The 21,255-nt window shown below is 42.2% G+C and overlaps 1 protein-coding gene across 50 annotated transcripts in view; it reads right to left on the bottom strand.

The window, feature by feature from the left end:
• Positions 1-21,255, bottom strand: part of Nlrp5 (NLR family pyrin domain containing 5) — a 172,788-nt gene that overhangs the window by 37,945 nt on the left and 113,588 nt on the right. For 49 of the 50 annotated variants that reach the window (XM_040733959.1, XM_040733993.1, XM_040733992.1 and 46 more), the window contains 6 exons: positions 15,660-15,737; positions 13,584-13,634; positions 11,843-11,920; positions 9,755-9,805; positions 7,807-7,884; positions 6,196-6,246 (listed from right to left, as the gene is read on the bottom strand). In XM_040733959.1, the coding sequence (XP_040589893.1) occupies positions 6,196-6,246; positions 7,807-7,884; positions 9,755-9,805; positions 11,843-11,920; positions 13,584-13,634; positions 15,660-15,737 (387 nt within the window). The remainder of the gene's footprint in view (positions 1-6,195; positions 6,247-7,806; positions 7,885-9,754; positions 9,806-11,842; positions 11,921-13,583; positions 13,635-15,659; positions 15,738-21,255) is intronic. The other variant, XM_040733952.1, reaches the window with a different exon arrangement.

Below are 21,255 nucleotides of genomic sequence, written 5' to 3'. Positions count from 1 at the left end.
AGAGAAAATATTAAGAGCAGCTAAAGAAAAAGGCCAAGTAACATACAAAGGCAGACCTATCCGAATTACACCTGACTTCTCAATGGAAACGATGAAAGCCAGAAGATCCTGGACAGATGTCCTACAAACGCTAAGGGAACAAGGATGCCAGCCCAGACTACTATATCCAGCAAAGCTTTCAATTACCATAGATGGAGAAAACAAAATATTCCATGACAAAGCCAGATTTAAACAATACGTATCCATGAATCCAGCTCTACAGAAAGTGCTAGAAGGAAAACCTAGATCCAAGGAAGATAACTACATTCACAAAGACACAGGCAATATATAATCCCACTTTACAAAACACCAAAAGAAAAAGGGAGGAGAAACTACACAAAATAACTTCACTAACAATAAATGAAGCACAAACAAAAATCATCAATCAATGGTCATTAATATCCCTCAATGTCAACAGTCTCAACTTGCCTATAAAAAGACACAGACTAGCAGAATGGATACGAAGACAGAACTCTTCCTTCTGCTGCATACAAGAAACACATCTCAACATCAAAGACAGACCTTATCTCAGAGTAAAGGGGTGGGAAAAGATCTTCCAATCACACGGTCCCAAGAAACAAGTGGGTGTAGCAATCCTAATATCTAACAAATTAGACTTCAAATTAAAATCAATCAAAAGAGATGAAGTAGGACACTTCATATTCAAAGGAAAAGTACATCAAGACGAAGTCTCGATTTTAAACATCTACGCCCCAAATACAAAGGCACCTACATTCGTGAAAGAAACATTACTAAAGCTCAAAATGCACATAAAATCTCACACACTAATAGTAGGAGACTTCAACACTCCACTCTCACCGCTAGACAGGACCTCCAGACAGAAACTTAACAAAGAAACAAAAGAACTAATAGAAGTTATGACCCAACTGGGTTTAACAGACATCTATATAACATTCCACCCAAATACAAAGGGATATACCTTCTTCTCGGCACCACATGGAACCTTCTCTAAAATTGATCACATAATAGGAAACATAGCAAATCTCCACAGATACAAAAAAATTGGAATAACCCCCTGTATCTTATCAGACCACCATGCATTAACATTAGAATTCAACAATAACAAAAATCGCAGAAACCCTACAAACTCATGGAGATTGAACAACGCACAATTGCACCATCCCTGGGTAAAGGAAGAAATAAAAAAAGAAATTAAAGACTTCCTCGATTTCAATGAGAATGAAGATACAACATACACAAACTTATGGGACACTTTGAAAGCAGTGCTGAGAGGAAAGTTTATAGCACTAAATGCCCACATGAAAAAACTGGAGAACAGTCATACTAGAGAATTAATAGCACAGCTGAATGTTATAGAGCAAAAAGAAGCAAACTCACCCAGGACGAGCAGACGCCAGGAAATAATCAAATTGAGGGCTGAAATCAATCAAGTAAAAACCAGGAAAACATAGAGAAGAATCAATGAAACAAAGAGTTGGTTCATTGAGAAAATCATCAAAATAGACAAACCTCTGTCCAAAATAGCCAAAAGACAGAGAGCATGCTAATTAACAAAAATCAGAAACGAAAAGGTGGACATAACAACGGACAATGAGGAAATTAAGAGAATCACCAGGGCATACTTTGAAAAATTGTACTCCGCAAATTCCAAAATTTAAAGGAAATGGACAATTTCCTGGATGAACAATCTTAACAGATCTATAACCCTTAATGAAAAAGAAGCAGTCATCAAAAGTCTCCCAACCAAAAAAAGCCCAGGCTCAGATGGCTTCAGTGCAGAATTCTAACAGAAATACAAAGAAGAGCTAATTCCAATACTCCTCAGAGTGTTCCACACAATAGAAGCAGGAGGCTCACTGCCAAACTCTTTTTATGAGGCTATAATTACCTTGACACCCAAGACACACAAATATACAACTAAGAAAGAGAACTATGGACCAATTTCTCTCATGAACATTGATGCAAAAGTACTCAATAAAACACTAGCAAACCGGATTCAAGAACACATCAGAAAAATCATCCACCATGATCAAGTAGGCTTCATCCCAGGAATGCAGGGATGGTTCTACATTAGAAAATCAATGGAGTCCAACATATAAACAAACTGTGAAAGAAAAACCACATGATCATCTCGCTAGATGCTGAAAAAGCCTTTGACAAAATCCAGCACCCCTTCATGATAAAGGACCTAGAGAGATCAGGGATAACAGGAACATACCTGAACATAATAAAAGCAATATATAGTAAACCAACAGCTAACATCAAACTAAATGGAGAGAAACTCAACACAATTCCACTAAAATCAGGAAAAGGCAAGGCTGTCGACTCTCTCCATATCTCTTCAATATTGTCCTTGAAATTCTAGATACAACAAAAAGACTACAAGACTACAAAAGCAGATCAAGGGCATACAATTAGGAAAAGAAGATGTCAAGCTTTCACTATTTGCAGATGATATGATTGTTTACAGAAGTGACCCGAAAAACTCTGCTAGGGAACATCTAGAACCGATAAACACCTTCAGCAAAGTGGCAGGATAGAAGGTTAACTCAAAAAAATCAGTGGCCCTATTATATACAGATGATGAAGTGGCTGAGAAAGTAATCAGAGAAGCATCACCCTTTACAATAGCCATAAACAGCATCAAATATCTGGGGATAATGTTAACCGAGGAAGGGAAAGACCTGTATATTAAGAACTTTTAGTCTTTAAAGGAAGAAATCAAAGAAAATGTAAAAATCTCCCATGCTCTTGGATTGGTAGGATCAACATAAAAAAATGGCAATCTGGCCAAAAGCAGTCAACAGATTCAATGCAATGCCCATCAAAATTCTGGCACAATTCTTCACAGACCTTGAAAGGACAATAATAAACTTCATATGGCAAAACCAAAGGCCCAGGGTAGGCAAAACAACACTTACAATAAAGCAACTTCAGGAGGCATCACCATACCTGACTTCAAGCTCTACTATAGAGCTATAGTCCTGAAAACAGCTTGGTATTGGCACAAAAATAGACAGATAGACCATTGGAACCGAATTAAAAAGCCTGATTTTAACCCCCACACCTATGAACACTTGATTTTTGAGAAATAAACTAAAACTATACAATGGAAAAAAGCAAGCATTTTCAACGAATGGTGCTGGCATAACTGGGTATTGGTATGCAGAAGATTGCAGATGGTTCCATGTCTAATGCCTTGTACAAAACTTAAGTCCAAATGGATTAAAGATCTCAACATAAATCCAACCACACTGAATCTCTCAGAAGAAAAAATGGGAGATACTCTTCAATGAGTTGGTACAGGAGACCACTTCAAGAACATAACACCAGTGCCACAGACACTGAGAACGACAATTAACAAATGGGACCTCCTGAAACTAAGAAGCTTCTGTAAAGCAAAGGACACAGTCAATAACACAAAAAGGCAGTCCACAGAATGGGAAAAGATATTCACTAACCACACATCTGACAGGGTTGATCTCCAAAATTTACAAGAACTCAAGAAGCAAGTCTACAAAACACCAAAGGATCCAATTAAAAGTGGGTTATAGACTTAAATAGAGAATTCTCAATAAAGGAGGCTAATATGGCCAATAGACACTTAAAGTGCTCAATATCCTTAACCATCAGGGAAATGCAAGTCAAAACAACTTTGAGATACCATCTTACTCCTGTCAGAATGGCCAAAATCAAAAACACTGAAGACAATTAATGTTGGAGAGGATGGGGAGAGAGGGGAACACTTCTTCACTGTTTGTGGGAGTACCAACTTGTACAGCCACTTTGGAAATCAGTATGGAGATTCCTCAGGAAAATGGGAATCAATCTACCACAAGACCCAGCAATTCCACTCTTAGGCATATATCTAAAAGAGGCAAATTCATACAACAAGGACATCTGCTCCACTATGTTCATAGCAGCATTATTTGTAATAGCCAGAACCTGAAAGCAACCTAGGTGCCCCTCAGCTGAAGAGTGGATAGAGAAAATGTGGTACATTTACACAACGGAGTATTACTCAGCAGAAAAAAAACAATGGAATCTTGAAATTCGCAAGTAAATGGATGGCACTAGAAGAAACCATCCTGAGTGAGGTAACCCAGTCACAAAAAGGCAAACATGGCGTGTACTCACTCATATATGGATTTTAGACATGGATCAGGAGAGTGCCATTCTACGCTTCCACTCACAGAGAGTCTGGGAAACAGGAAAGAACCCAAGAGAGATATGCATGGTACCCTAGAGACGAGGAATGAGGCAAGATCTTCTCATGAACAGATTGGGAACTCGGCGAAGGGTGGTGGGGGGAGTGGGAGCTGGGAAGAAGAGAGGGGGAGAAGAGTAAGAGACAGTAGGTCATGGGGAACAGGAAGGATGAGTGGGGGGTAGCATAGGGGGAAGAGGGAATCATAGGTTAGAATAGATCTGGCACCAGTGTGACCTCTAGTGATCTAAAGGGATGACACCAATTGGCAAGCTAAGCAATAGTGGAGAGACCACCTTAAATGCCCATTCCTGATAATGAACTTGATGTCTATAACCATCCGGGAGCCTTCATCCAGTGACTGATGGAAGCAGAGGCAAACACCCACAGTAAACACTGAACTGAACCCAAGGAATCCAGGGACAGATAGAGAGGAGCGATGAAAAAATTGGCAAAGATTTGGCTGGCAAAACCAGCATAGATAGCTGATCTGAACAGGGGAGAGCTGTTGGACCCCAGACTGACAGCTGGGAGGCCAGCACGCGACTGATCCTGACCCCATGAATGTGAGAGTCAGTGAGGAGGCCTGGGCAAAGTACCGGGCCCTGGGCAGTGGATCAGGGTTTATCCCTGGCATACAAACAGATTCATGTGTCCATAACACAAAGAGGGATGCTTTCTCAGCCTGGACTCTTCGGGGAGTGCCTGGACCCTGCCCTGAGTGAAATGATGGACTCTAGATATGCCCTATGTGGAATGAAGTGGGGATAGGGAGGGAGGCTGGCGGGGATGCTGGGGGTGCGGGAGGAGGGAAGGTAGAGGGAACTGGGATGCACATGTGAAACAAGATATTTAAAATTAAAGTAATAAAAAGTGCTCCAAAATAATAAAAAGCCAATCATTCGTATCTGAAATGCATGACACAGGACTTTTAAGATTAACAAGGTGCCTTTTGATTTGGGTTTTCCAGACAGGGTTTCTCTGTCAGTCTTTGGAGGCTGTCCTCCTGGCACATGCTCTGGAGACCAGGCTGGCCTTGAACTCAGAGAGAACAGCATGTCTCTGTGTCCTGACTGCTGGGATAAAAGGTGTGCACTACTAACACCCAGCAGAGTGCCTTTTAAATAGGACTATGACATCATAATAAAGATCAAGAATCATTTGTTAAGTACTAGACTTGATTGCAGCCAGAGCCTCATGAACACGGTATCATTAGATTGAGCCAGAGCCTCATGAATACCAAGCACATACAACCACTAGGGATTGAAGCCAAGTCTCATGTGTGCTGTGTACATACAATCTCTAGATATTGAAGTCAGTACCCCATGACTTTACACACACTACCACCGGAAGCCAAGGCATCATGCACGCCATGCACAGACTAGCAGAGACTGAAGCCAGGAGGTCTCATACATGAAGAAATACAAGAGACTGAATTAAAGCCTCAGGCATGTTTTGTATACACAACCAATAGGGATCATCAATGCCTAGGAAATGCAGGGAGCAGAAAGAACATGGAAAACATGAAGAAACTGTCAGGCAAAGTGCATCTGTCAGTTTTGAGTAGGTGTAGTCAATGTGGGAGTCTTTATAGGTGACCTGGAACTCATAGAGATCTCCCTTCCTCTGTGTCCCTAGTGCAGGGATTAAAGGTGGGCGCCACCACCTCTTGGCCTCTTTTATAAAGATAATTCTTTATATAAACTCTGCTCTGTATATGTGTATCTCTCCATGCCAGAAGAGGGCACCAGATCTCATTCAAAGATGGTTTGCAAACCACCATGTGGTTGCTGGGCAATGAACTCATGACCCCTGTGAGAGCTATCAATGCTCTTAACCTCTGAGCCATCCTTCCAGCCCTCAGCCAAGCTCTTGGAAGCAACTCTGATGAAACCTCCTGTTTGAATCCCATAGGATGATCTCACTCAGGCTGCCTATGGGTTGGCGCAAATAAATATTTTCTTCACCTTTTTCACATGTCTCTGCTGCTGCCTCTTGTTCCTCAGATTGCAAGGCTTCTGTAAAAGGAAGAGCAAGACCATCCCACATGATTATGTTTGTTGTTCAATATTGATACCATCTGTGTCATTGCCAGCCACCCAGCACTCTGTCCTCCTAAGTGTCAGCATACCTGTCTACCTATCCATCTATCCATCTTTGAATCTACTTAATGTATGTAATTTATTTGCTGTTTTTTTTCAGACAAGGTTTCTATGTGTAGCCATGGCTGTCCTGGAACTCTTATCTAGACCAGACTGGCCTCAACCGCACAAAAATCTGACTGTGTCTGCCTCTGTGTGCTGGAATTAAAGGTGTGCACCGACACCAGCTGGTGAAGTTGTAGTTATTTATATCTAATGACTATTTTGCGTGTATGCTGTATGTCTGTGTACTTTGTGCATGCTTTGCCTGTTTCTGCCACGTGAGAGCAGATCATTTGGAACTGGAGTTACAGATGGTTGTGAGCTGACATGGGGGTGCTGAAAACTGAATCTTGATCCTCTGGAAGTGTGCCTAGTGCTCTGAAATACTGAACCCCCTTTCTGGTACCTAATCCTATTTTTTAGAGTCTCTCACTAAGTCTGAATCTCAGCAACATGGCTAGACTGGCAGACCAGTAAACACCATGGACCCTCCTGCATCTGCCTTTTCAGTGCTGGGATGATAGGCACATTCCCCTTTTCTTCGCCTTCTAATATGAGTTCTGGGAACTGGAGCAGCTAACATAGTAATGACTGAACAATTTACCTCAAACCCCAATTCATTAATACAGCTACCTACATATCCGAACACAGATCCATGTAACTAAATGCAGTCCATAACAAGAGAACAGCTGACCTCCCAGAAATTGTGAACATGACTGTAAAGCTCATGATAGAATCTGGAACCATGAAAGGTCCCCAAGTTTTGCAGATTAATGTTGAATGTCATCTATTCTGTAAAATAATGGAAGTCTATGGACATAATGGCATAAGGACAGGCACATAGGGTAGTTAAGTAGAATCGAGCAACCCCACATTACCCTCCCACACCTCTACCTAGACAATTCAGTAGAACTGCCTGTTAACATGTGTGTGGTACGTGGTTAAGTGCAGGTTATATGTGTGCTAGCCTGTGGGAGTGAAAGACGTCAACCTTAGCTTTCTGTCTCCCAGAAAGACTACCCTTTTATAAAGGTCTTTTTAATTGCAATTATACTCCTGCGTGGGGGCCTGTGAGTACTTGTAACATCAAATAGAGGTGTTAGATTTCCTGCAGCTGGAGTTCCCAGTGGTTACCTGTCATCTAAGTAGTGAAATCCCACATGCACACAGATATGAATTCAGACGGCCAGCTTGGATGTGGTAGCACACACCTATTATGCCAGTACTCAAGAGTCATAGGCAGGTGTGTATCTTTGAGTTTGGTATTAGCCTGGTCTACAGCGATAGTTGTAGGACAGCTAGGACTACACAGAGAAAACTTGTGTTGAAAATCAGAAAGAACACAAAGAGCTCAGGGGTCTAATTCTTTAGGTGACACTATAAGCCATGTGGCTTTAAGTGTATCCCTGTTTACACACCACTCTTCATGCCTACCTGGGGCCTGCCCCTCATCTGGCCCTTGGTCACTCTGATTTGGTTCCCTGTCTTCTTCTGTTTTACTCAGTGAGTCATCTGCAACAGAGAGGAAGAGAGAGCGCTGTACACAAGTCACAGTGTAAAATCTCCAGCTAGGGATGAGAACTCTCCATGTCCAAACTACCAAGGGGAATTAGAGCAAGTCTTGTCTCAGTTTATGCCCAGAAGAGTCAAGCTGGGCCACCATGAACACCAAGTGAATTCATTCAAGTGGACAAATGGAGGGTTGCTGGGAGGCATCACAGACTTTTTTCAGAGCAGTGTCTTACTATATAATTCAAGCTGGCCTAGATCTTGCTATGTAGACCAAGGTGGCCTTGAACTCAGACTTGCTGCTCTGTGCTTCCCAATCCAAGCACTGGGGTTCAAGTTGTACACTACCATGACTGGCTCATCAGTAGACTCTTGAATGATTCTTGCTACTCCAAGATGACTCCTGCTACTTGCCTCAAAAACAGTAAAAATGGATTCATGATCTACTTAATCTTGCAAGTAGGAAGGGTGTGCTTTGTGTAGCCTTAAAAAACTACTCATGTGACTTGGAAAATATCTAGTGCCCTTCAACTGAAGTATGGAGAAAGAAATGTGGTACATTTACACAATGGAGTAGTACTCAGTGGTAAAATCCACTACGTAGGGCTGTAGAGATGGATCAGAGGTTAAGAGCACTGACTGCTCTGCCAGAGCACATGGGTTCAATTCTCTGTATCCATATAGCCACAAACAACTGTCTGTACCTCCAAGATCTGACACTCTCACACAGATATACGTGTAGGCAAAACACCAATGCACATAAAATAAAAACAAGTAAATTATTTAAATAAGCAACTACTTAGCATCTCAAATGCATGTCTCAGGAATTGTAAGATCGACAGATTGCCTTTTCTTTGTGGTTTTCGAGACAGGCTGTCTCTGTGTCTTTTGAGGCTGTCCTCTTGGCACTCGATATGGAGACCAGGCTGGCCTTGAACTCACAGATAACCGACTGCCTCTGCCTCCTGACTATGGGGATTAAAGGTCTGAACCACAACACCCAGCAGAGTGCCTTTTAAAATAGGATTATGACATCATAAAAAAGATCAAGAATCATGTGTTAAATACTAGACATGGTTGCAGCCAGAGTCTCATTAACACAGTATCATTAGAGATTGAGCCAGAGCCTCATGCATACCAATTACATACAACCACTAGAGATTGAAGCCAAGTATCATGCGTATTGTGCACATACAATCCCTAGATATTGAAGCCAGGACCTCATGACATTACACATACTACCACCATAAGCCAAGGCATAATGCACGCCGTGTAGAGACTAGCAGAGCCTAAAGCCAGTAGGTCTCATACATGCTAGGACACAGTTACACAAGGGACTGATTCAGAGCCTCAGGCATGTTTTGTATAAACAACTAATAGGGATCATCAATGTCTAGGAAACACAGGGAGCTCTCAGAAAAAACATGGAAAACATGAGGAAATTTTCAGGCAAAGTGCAGATGTCAGTTTTGAGTAGATGTAGTCAATGTGGGAGTCTATATAGGTGACCTCGAACTCACAGAGATCCCCCATCCTCTGAGTCCCTAGTACAGGGATTAAAGGTGTGCATACCACCTCTTGGCCTTTTAAAAAAATAATTTGTTATATAAACACTGTTCTGAATACGTGTATATCTCCGTGTGAGAAGAAGGCACCAGATTTCATTCATAGATGGTTTGCAAGCCAACATGTGGTGCTGGGAAATGAACTCAGTACCCCTGTGAGAGCAATCAATGCTCTTAACCTCTGAGCCATCTTTCCAGCCTTCACCCACGCTCTTGTAAGCAACTCTTATGAAACCTCCTGTTTGAATGCCATACGATGCTCTCACTCAGCCTGCTTATAGGTTGGCGCAAATAAATATTTTCTTCACCTTTTTCACATGTCTCTGCTGCTGCCTCTTGTTCTTCACCTTGCAAGGCTTCTGTAAAAGGAAGAGCAAGACCATGCTACATGAGTATGTTTGTTGTTTAAAACAGATACAATCTGTGTCAGTGTCCCCACCCGGGCTTAGGACACGGAGGAAGAGGGGCAGAAAGAAAGAGCTGGAGGATGGGGATGGGATCTGAGAAACGCTGTGCTCTACACATGTGTGAAACTGCTGTTGCACACATGAAGTCAGGCATCTTTGGTCACCTGTACAATGCGGAGACAGTAATAATCCGGTCATATATTGGCTAGCATCTCTGGATCTTATGTCGAGGGCTGAGGGAGTGTCAGCATTTTGGAGACAGTTTTGTTTGGTGGTGCGTCGTGTGGTTGTTTCTCCATGACGTATGAATGTGTACATGTGTGTACAGGTCCTTGTACACATTCAAGTACATGTATGAGGTTCCGATGTTGACTTTTGGTGTCTTTCTAAATCACTATCGTCTTCATTTTTAAAGATGTATCATCTGTCTGCCTGTCTGTCTGTCTGCCTCCCCAGCTGTCCATCCGCCTGACTGCCCTCCCAGAACTCCGTCTGCCTACCTGTCTGTCAGCCTACCTGTCCATCTATCCATCTTTCCATCTACCTAATGTATGTCATCTATTTGCTGGTTTTTCAAGACAAGGTTTCACTGTGTACACATGGCTGTCCTGGAACTCCGCTCTGTAGTCTAGACTGTCCTCAGACTCACAAGGATGTGTCTGTGTCTGCCTCTGTGTGCTGGGATTAAAGTGTGCACCACCAAAAGCTGGTGAAGATGTAGTTATTTATATCTGATGACTATTTTGCCTGCATGTTATATGTCTGTGTACCTTGTGCATGCTGTGCATTCTATGCCTGCTGAGGCCACATGAGAGCAGATCACTTGGAACTGGAGTTACAGATGGTTGTGAGATGGCATGCGAGTGTTCAAAGCTGCATCTGGCACCTCTGGAAGTGAGCCTAGTGCTCTGAAATACTGAACCCTATTTCTGGTACCTAATCATATTTTTGAGAATCTCTCACAAAATCTGAATCTCAGCAACATGGCTAGACTGGCCGACCAGCAAGCACCATGGACCATCCTGTATCCTCCTTTTCAGTGCTGGGATGACAGGCACATATCCCTTTACTTGGCCTTTTAATAGGAGTTCTGGGAACTGAACTCAGGTCCTTGTGCAGCTAACATAGTACTGACTGAACAATTTACCTCCAACTCAAATTCATTAATACAACTACCTATATTTCCAAACAGATATCCATGCAACTAAATGCAATCCATATCAAGGGAACAGCTGACCTCCCAGAAATTGTCAAAATGACTGTAAAGCTCATGATAGAATCAATAGGACCATGAAAGGTCCCCAAGTTTTGTAGGTTAATGTAGAATATCATATACCCTGAAGAAACAGAGGATATAGCGGCATAAGGACAGGCACATAGGTTAGTTAAGCAGATTGAGCAAACCCTAATTACCCTCCCACACATCTATCTAGACAATTCAGCTGAATTGGGTGTGCTCATGTGTGTGGTATGTGGTTAAGTGCAGGTTTTTTGTGTGGTAGCCTGTGGCAGTGAAAGAGGTCAACCTTAGCTTTCTTTCCCCCTGAAAGACTACCCTTTTATAAAGAGATTTTTAATTCCTTACTACACTCCTGCATGGGTACCTGTGAGCACTTGTAACAGCAGGGAATAGAGGTGGTGGATTTCATGGAGCTAGAGTACCCAGTGGGTACGATTCATCTGATGTGGTGCTGAGAACCAAACTCCAATCCCACATGCACACACATAGGAATTCAGAGGTCGTACTTTGCTGTGGTAGAACACACCTATTATTCTAGTACTCAAGAGGCATAGGCAGGTGGATCTCTGTGAGTTCCATGTTAGCTTGGTCTACAGCGATAGTTGTAGGACAGCCAGGACCACACAAAGAAAACTTGTGTTGAAAATCAGAAAGAACACAAAGAGCTCAGGGCTCTAATTATTCAGGTAACACTCTAAACCATGGGGCTTTAAATGTATCCATGTTTACACCCCACCCTGCATGCAAACCTGGAGCCTGTCCCTCATCTGGCCCTTGGTCACTCTGATTTGGTTCCCTGTCTTCTTCTGTTTTACTCAGTGAGTCATCTGCAACAGAGAGGAAGAGAGAGCGCTGTACACAAGTCACAGTGTAAAATCTCCAGCTAGGGATGAGAACTCTCCATGTCCAAACTACCAAGGGGAATTAGAGCAAGTCTTGTCTCAGTTTATGCCCAGAAGAGTCAAGCTGGGCCACCATGAACACCAAGTGAATTCATTCAAGTGGACAAATGGAGGGTTGCTGGGAGGCATCACAGACTTTTTTCAGAGCAGTGTCTTACTATATAATTCAAGCTGGCCTAGATCTTGCTATGTAGACCAAGGTGGCCTTGAACTCAGACTTGCTGCTCTGTGCTTCCCAATCCAAGCACTGGGGTTCAAGTTGTACACTACCATGACTGGCTCATCAGTAGACTCTTGAATGGTTCTTGCTACTCAAAGATCACTCCTGCTACTTGCCTCAAAAACAGTAAAAATGGATTCATGATCTACTTAAATTTGAGATAAGAAGGGTGAGGTTTGGGTAGCCTTAAAACAACTACACATGTGACCTGTAAAAAATCTAGATGCCCCTCAACTGAAGTATGGAGAAAGAAAATGTAGTACATTTACAGAATGGAGTAGGACTTAGTGGTAAAATCCACTACGTGTGGCTGTAGAGATGGATCAGAAGTTAAGAGCACTGACTGCTCTTCCAGAGGACACAGATTCAATTCCCAGTATCCATATAGCAGCAAACCACTGTCTGTAGCTCCAAGATCTGACACTCTCACACAGATATACGTGTAGGCAAAACACCAATGCACATAAAATAAAGCAAGTAAATTATTTAAATAAGCAACTACTTAGCATGTGAAATGCATGAGCCAGAGTGCCTTTCCTTTTGGTGTTTTAAGACAGGGTTTCTCTGTGTCTCTGGAGGCAGTCCTCCTCGCACATGCTCTGGAGACCAGTCTGGCCTTGAACTCACAGAACACAACCTGCCTCTGACTGTAGACTGCTGGGATTAAATGTGTGCACCACCTCCTCTTGGCCATTTTTAAAAAGATAATTCATTACATAAACACTGTTGTATGACTTTACACATACTACCACCGGAAGACAAGGCATCATGCACGCCATGTTCAGACTAGCAGAGACTGAAGTCTAGAGGTCTCATACATGCTAGGACACAGTAATAAAAGAGGCTGAATTGGAGCCTCAGGCATATTTTGTATACAGAACCAATAGGGATCATCAATGTCTAGGAAATACAGGGAGCAGAAAGAACATGGAAAACATGGGAACTTTTCAGGCAAAAGCAGCTGTCAGTTTTGAGTAGGTGTAGTCAATGCGGGAGTCTTTATAGGTGACCTGGAACTCACAGAGATCCCCTGTCCTCTGTGTCCCTAGTGCAGGGAATAAAGGTATGCACCACCTCCTCTTTGCCTTTTTAAAAGAGATATTTATATAAACACTGTTCTGCATACATGTATATCTCTATGCCAGAAGAGGGCACCAAATGTCATTCATAGATCGTTTGTAAGCCACCATGTGGTTGCTGGAAACTGAACTCAGGACCCCTGAGAGAGCAAGCAATGCTCTTAATCTCTGAGCCATCTTTCCAGCCATCACCCAACTTTTGTTGGGTGATGAAACCTCCAGTTTGAATGCCATATGATGCTCTCACTCAGCCTGCTTATAGGTTGGTGCACGTAAATATTTTCTTCACCTTTTTCACATGTCTCTGCTGCTTCCTCTTGTTCCTCATCTTGCAAGGCTTCTGTAACGGAAGAGAAAGACCATCCTACGTGACTATGTTTGTTGCTCAAAACAGATACCATCTGTGTCAGAGTCCCCACCAAGGCTTAGGACACGGAGGAAGAGGGGCAGAAAGAAAGAGCTGGAGGGGTGGGGATCTGAGAAATGCTGTGCTCTACACATGTGTGAAACTGCTGTTGCACACATGAAGTCAGGCATCTCTGGTCACCTGTACAAGGCAGAGGCAGTAAAAATCCCGTCATATATTGGCTAGGGGCTCTCTAGGTTTTGCTGATAGGTGAGGGACTGTCAACATTTGGAGACCCTTGTGTTTGTGGGTTTGTCGTATGGTTGCTTGTCCATGATGTATGAATGTGTACATGTGTGTACAGGTCCGTGTACACATTCAAGTCCATGTAGGAGGTTCCCATGTTGACTTTTGGTGTCTTTCTAAATCACTATCATCATCATTTTTAAAGATGTATCACCGGTCTCCCTGTCTGTTTGTCTGCCCACCTGTCCTGCCGTCCCCCCGCCCAAATGACCAGCCGTCAGACCACCCTCCCACTACTCCCTCCATCTACCTGTCTGTCAGCATACGTGTCCATATATCCATTTTTCCATCTACATAGTGTATGTATTCTATTTGCTGGTTTTCAAGACAAGGTTTCTCTGTGTAGCCATGGCTGTCCTTGAACTCTGTAGACCAGCCTGGCCTCAAACTCACAAAGATCTGACTGTGTCTGCCTCTGTGTTCTGGGATTAAAGGTGTGTACCACCACCAGCAGGTGAAGTTGCAGTTATTTATATCTGATGACTATTTTGCGTGTATGCTTTATGTCTGTGTACTTTGTGCATGCTCTGCCTGCTTATGCCACATGAGAGCAGAGCACTTGGAACTGGAGTTACAGATGGTTGTGAGCTGACATGGGGGTGCTGAAAACCGAATCTGGTTCCTCTGGAAGTGTGCCTAGTGCTCTGAAGTACTGAACCCTCTTTCTGGTACCTAATCCTATTTTTGAGAGTCTCTCACAAAATCTGAATCTCAGCAACATGGCCAGACTGGCCAACCACTAAGCACCATCGACCCTCCAGCATCTGCATTTTCAGTGCTAGGATGACAGGCACATTCCTCTTTACTTGGACTTTTTATTCCTGTTCTTGGAACTGGAGCAGCTAACATAGTACTGACTGAGCAATTTACCTCAAACTCATATTTATTAATACAGCTAAATATCCAAACACAGATCCATGCAACTAAATGCAGTCCATATCAAGGGAAGATCTCACCCCCCAGAAATTGTGAAAATGATTGTGAAGCTCATGATTGAATCAATGGGACTACGAAAGGCCCCCAGTTTTGCAGATTAATGTTGAATGTCATTTACCCTCTAAAATAATGGAAGTCTGGTGACATAGCAGCATAAGCACAGGCACATAGGATAGTTAAGAAGAGTTGAGCTACCCCAATTTTCCCTCCCACACCTCTATCTAGACAATTCAGTAGAACTGCCAGTTAACATGTGTGTGGTACCTGGTTAAGTGTAGGTTATATGTGTGCTTACCTGTTGGGGAGAAAGTGGTCAACCTTACCTTTCTTTCCCCCTGAAAGGCTACCCTTTTATAAAGGGCTTTTTAATTGATAGTTACACTCCTGCATGGGTGCCTGTGAGCACTTGTAACTGCAGGGAATAGAGGTGTTGGATTTCCTGCAGCTGGAGTTCTCAGTGGTTACGTGTCATCTGATGTGGTGCTAAGAACCAAACTCCAATCCCACATGCACACACATAGGAATTCTGAGGTCCAGCTAGGATATGGTAGCACACACCTATTAGGCCCGTGCTCAAGAGGCATAGGCATAAGGATCTCTGTGAGTTCGATGATAGCCTGGTCTACAGCGATAGTTGTAGGACAGCGAGGACTACATAGAACTTGTGTTGCAAATCAGAAAAAACACGAAGAGCTCATGGTTCTAATTCCTTAGGTAACACTATAAACCATGTGGCTTTAAGTGTATCCATGTTTATTCCCCACCCTCCATGCCTACCTGGGGCCTGTCCCTCATCTGGCCCTTGGTCACTCTGGATTGATTCTGTGTCTTCTTCTTGGGTACTCATTGAGTCATCTGCAACAGAGTGGAAGAGAGAGAGTGAGTTATCAAGTCACAGTCTAAAAGCTCCAGCGGGGGATGAGAACTCTCCATGTCTAAACTACCAAGGGAAATTAGAGTAAGTCTTAATTCAGTTTATGCCCAGAAGAGTCCTGTGGGCCATCAGCAGCACCAAGTGAATTCATTCAAGTGGACAACAGCAAGGTTGCTGGGAGGCTCCACAGATTCTTTGAGAACAGGGTCTTACTATGTTATTCAAGCTGTCCTAGGTCTTGCTATGCAGACCAAGGTTGCCTTGAACTCAGACTTGCTCATCTGTGCTTCCCAATCCAAGCACTGGGGCTCAAATTGTACACTACCATGACTGGGTCATCAGACTCTTGAATGATTCTTGCTACTCAAAGATGACTCCTGCTACTTGCTTCAAAAACAAAAATGGATTAATGATCTACTTCAGTTTGTAGGTAGGAAGGATGTGGTTTGGGTAGCCTAAAAACAACTACACATGTGACCTTGCTAAAATTTTGCTGCCCCTACTGTAGTATGGAGGAAGAAAATGTGGTACATTTACACAATGGAGCAGTACTCAGTGTCAAAATCCACTACGTGGGGCTGTAGATTTGGATCAGAGGTTAAGAGCACTGACTGCTATTCAGAGGACACGGGTTCATTTCCCAGTATCCATATAGCTGCAAAGAACTGTCTGTAGCTCAAAGATCTGACACCCTCACACAGATATACGTGTAGTCAAAACACATAAATGAAAACAAGGAAATTATTTAAAAAAGCAACCCTTGTGCATTTCCAGGCTCCAAACTCTGGCAATCCCACCTTCAGGTGAGCTTGAGTCTCAGAGGCAACACTCGCCCTCCCCTGGCCAACACCCATCCCCTCAATCTTCCGTAGGCCTGCTCCTGGTATCCAGAAGATCTGCCCACACAGGAAAGACATCTGCCCTTCCAGGCCCCAACATCTGAAGACCCCAGCTTCAGGTGAGCTTGGGTCTCCATGGGGACACTCCCCATCCTCTGCCCAACATTCATTGATATTCAGGGGTCCTGCTCTTGGCATCCAGAAGACCCGCCCACACAGGAAAGGCATCAGCCCTTCCAGGCCCCAACCTCCGGGGACCCCAACTTCAGGAAATGCATCAGCCCTTTCACCCAAACCTCCAGCGACCCCAGCTTCAGCTTCAGGAAGGAAGGAGACCAGTGGAGACAGAAAGACACCACCTGCACCCACTGGAAGAAGAGATGGGAAGAAGACAAAATAAGAGCTCACTCACCAATAGAAAGACACACATGACTCCACCAGAATCTAGAGAACCAACACCAGCAAGACCTGAAAAGCACTACATAGACAAAGCAGAGGAGACAGACCTTAAAAATTATTTTATGAAGATGATAGAGACCCTGAAAGAGGAGAGGAGGAAATCCCTTAAAGAAATAGAAGAAAAAAACAAACTTAAAATCCATGAAATGGAGGAAAAATTCAAGAAACAAACAAATCTCTCAAAGAATCTCAAGTGTACCAAGGAAAAACTGCCAAACAAATGAAGGAAACAACTCACATAGTTGAAGGATTGAAAGCTGAAATAGAAACAATGAAGAAAACACAGAACGAGGGGATGCTGGAAATAGAAAAGCTGGGTAAATGATCAGGAACTACAGATGCAAGTATCACCAATAGAAAGAAGAGATAGAAGAGAGAATCTCAGGTGTTGAAGACTCATTAGAGGACATACAGTCAACCAAAGAAAATCTCAAATCCAATAAATCCCTAACACAAAATATCCAGGAAATATGGGACACCGTGAAGAAGCCAAACCGGAGAATAATAGGTATAGAAGAAGGCAAGGAAATACAACTCAAATGTACAGAAATCATAGTCAACAAAATCATGGAAGAAAACTTCCCTAACCTAAAGAAGGATACGCTTATGGAAATACAAGAATCTTACAGAATACCAAATAGGGTAGACCAGAAAAAGAAGTCACCTCACCATGTAATAATGAAAACATCAAACCTACATAACAAAGAGAAAATATGAAGAGCAGCTAAAGAAAAAGGCCAAGTAATATATAAAGGCAGACCTATCTGAAATATACCTGACTTCTCAATGGAAACCATGAAAACCAGAAGATCCTGGACAGATGTCCTACAAACGCTAAGGGAACAAGGATGCCAGCCCAGTCTACTATATCCAGCAAAGCATTCAATTACCATAGATGGAGAAAACAAAATATTCCATGACAAAGCCAGATTAAACAACACATATCCATGAATTAAGCTCTACAGAAAGTGCTAGAAGGAAAACCTATACCCAACGAAGATAACTACACTGACAAAGACAACAGGCTATAGATAATCCCACTTTCCCAAACACCAGAAGAAAAAGGAAGGAGAACCTTCACACAATAACTCCACTACCAATAAATGAAGCACAAACAAAAATCATCAATCAATGGTCATTAATATCCCTCAGTGTCAACGGTCTCAACTTGCCTATAAAAAGACACAGACTAGCAGAATGTATTTGAAGACACAACTCATCCTTCTGCTGCATACAAGAAACACATCTCAACATCAAAGACAGACATTACTTCAGAGTATGGGCTGGGAAAAGATTTTCCAATCAAATGTACCCAAGAAACAAATGGGTGTAGCAATCCTAATATCTAACAAACTAGACTTCAAATTAAAACCAATCAAAAGAGATGGACATTTCATATTCAAAGGAAAAGTCCATCAAGATGAAGTGTCAATTTTGAACATCTATGCTCCAAATACAAAGGCACCTACATTCGTGAAAGAAACATTACTAAATCTCAAATCGCACATAAAATCTCACACAGTAATAGTAAGAGACTTCAACATTCCACTCTGACCACTAGGCAAGACCTCCAGACAGAAACTTAACAAAGAAACAAAAGAAGTAATAGAAGGTATGACCCAACAGGGTTTAACAGACCTCTATAGAACATTCCACACAAACACAAAGGGATATACCTTCTTCTTGGCGCCACATGGAACCTTCTCTAAAATTGACCACATAATAGGAAACATAGCAAATCTTCACAGATACCAAAAATTTAGAATAACCCCCTGTATCTTATCATAATAGAATTCAACAATAACACAAATCGCAGAAACCCTACAAACTCATGGAAATTGAACAATGCACAATTGCACTATCCCTGGGTAAAGGAAGAAATAAAAAAGGAATGAAAGACTTCCTGGAATTCATTTAGAATGAAGACACAACATACCCTAACTTACAGACACTCTGAAAGCAGTGCTGAGAGGAAAGTTTATAGCACTAAGTGCCTTCATGAGGAAACTGGAGAACAGTCACACTAGAGAACTAATAGCACAGCTGAATGTTCTAGAACACAAAGGAGCATATTCACCCAGCATGAGCAGACACCAGGAAATAATCAAATTGAAGGCTGAAATCAATCAAGTAGAAACCAGGAAAACATTGAAAAGAATCAATGAAACAAAGAGTTGGTTCATTGAGAAAATCAAAATAGACAAACCTCTGTCCAAAATAAAAGACAGAGAGAGAGCATGCTAATTAACAAAATCAGAAACAAAAAGGGGGACATAACAATGGACAATGAGGAAATCGAGAGAATCCTCAGAGCATACTTTGAAAAATTGTACTCCACAAATTCGAACATTTAAAGGAAATGGACAATTTCCTGGATAAACAATCTTAACAGACCTATAATCCTTAATGAAATAGAAGCAGTCCTCAAAAGTCTCCCAACCAAAAAAAGCCCAGGCTCTGATGGCTTCAGTGCAGAATTCTACCAGAAATACAAAGAGCTAATTCCAATACTCCTCAGAGTGTTCCACACAATAGAAGCAGGAGGCTCACTTCCAAACTCTTTTTACAAGGCTACAATTACCTTGATACCCAAGACACACAAAGATACAACTAAAAAAGAGAACTATGTACCAATTTCTCTCATGAACATCGATGCAAAAATACTCAATAAAACACTAGCAAACTGGATTTAAGAACACATCAGAAAAATCATCCACCATGATCAAGTAGGCGTCATCCCAGGAATGCGGGATGGTTCAACATTAGTAAATCTATCAATGGAATCCAACATATTCACAAACTGTGAAAGAAAAACCATATGATCATCTCACTAGATGTAGAAAAAGCCTTTGACAAAATCCAGCACCCCTTCATGATAAAGGACCTAGAGAGATCAGGGATAACAGGAACATACCTGAACATAATAAAAGCAATATATAGTAAAACAACAGCTAACATCAAACTAAATGGAGAGAAACTCAACACAATTCCACTAAAATCTGGAAAAGGCAAGGCTGTCCACTGTCTCCATATCTCTTCATTATTGTCCTTGAAGTTCTAGCTACAGCAATAAGACAAAAGGAGATCAAAGGGATACAAATTGGAAAGGAAGATGTCAAGCTTTCACTATTTGCAGATGATATGATAGTGTACATAAGTGACCCGAAAAACTCTGCAAGGGAATGCCTAGAGCTGATAAACACCTTCAGCAAAGTGGCAGGATAGAAGGTTAACTCAAAAAGATCAGTGGCCCTATTATATACAGATGATGAAGTGGCTGAGAAAGTAATCAGAGAAACATCACCCTTTACAATAGCAGCCTAGATGCCCCTCAGATGAAGAGTGGATAGAGAAAATGTGACACATTTACACAATGGAGTATTACTCAGCAGAAAAAACAATGGAATCTTGAAATTCGCAGGTAAATGTATGGCACTAGAAGAAACAATCCTGAGTGAGGTAACCCAGTCACAAAAAGATAAACATGGCGTGTACTCACTCATATATGGATTTTCGACATGGATCAGGATAGTGCCAGTCTACACACACTTCCACTGACAGAGAGTCTGGGAAACAGGAAAGAACCCAAGACAGATATGCATGGTACCCCAGAGACGAGGAATGAGGCAAGATCCCATCTCAGAGATGGGAACTCGGCAAAGGGTGGTGTGGGGAGTGGGAGCTGTGTCCTGGGATTTAGATTTGCACCACCAACGGCTGGTGAAGTTGTAGTTATTCATATCTGATGACTATTTTGCCTGTGTGCTATATGTCTGTCTACTTTGTGCATTATATGCCTGCTTATGCCACATGAGAGCAGAACACATAGAAGTGGAGTTACAGATGGTTGTGAGCTGACATAGGGGTGCTGAATACTGAATCTGGCTCCTCTGGAAGTGTGCCTCGTGCTCTGAAATACTGAACCCTCTTACTGGTACCTAATCATATTTTTGAGAGTCTCTCACAAAATCTGAATCTCAGCAACATCGCTAGACTGGTTTACCAGCAAGCCCCATCGATCCTCCTATGTCTGGATTTTAATTGCTGGGATTACAGGCACATTCCCCTTTACGTGGCCTCTTAATATGAGCTCTGGGACCTGGAACAGCTAACATAGTACTGACTGAGCAATTTACCTCAAACTCATATTCATTAATACAGATACATAAATATATATATATATATATATATATATCCAAAC

This window comes from Mesocricetus auratus, unplaced genomic scaffold, assembly GCF_017639785.1.
Source record: "Mesocricetus auratus isolate SY011 unplaced genomic scaffold, BCM_Maur_2.0 Super-Scaffold_100037, whole genome shotgun sequence".
NCBI classification, from domain to species: Eukaryota; Metazoa; Chordata; class Mammalia; order Rodentia; family Cricetidae; genus Mesocricetus; species Mesocricetus auratus.
The sequence above is the reverse complement of the archived record's forward strand: the minus strand, read 5'-3'. Positions and strand labels throughout refer to the sequence as shown.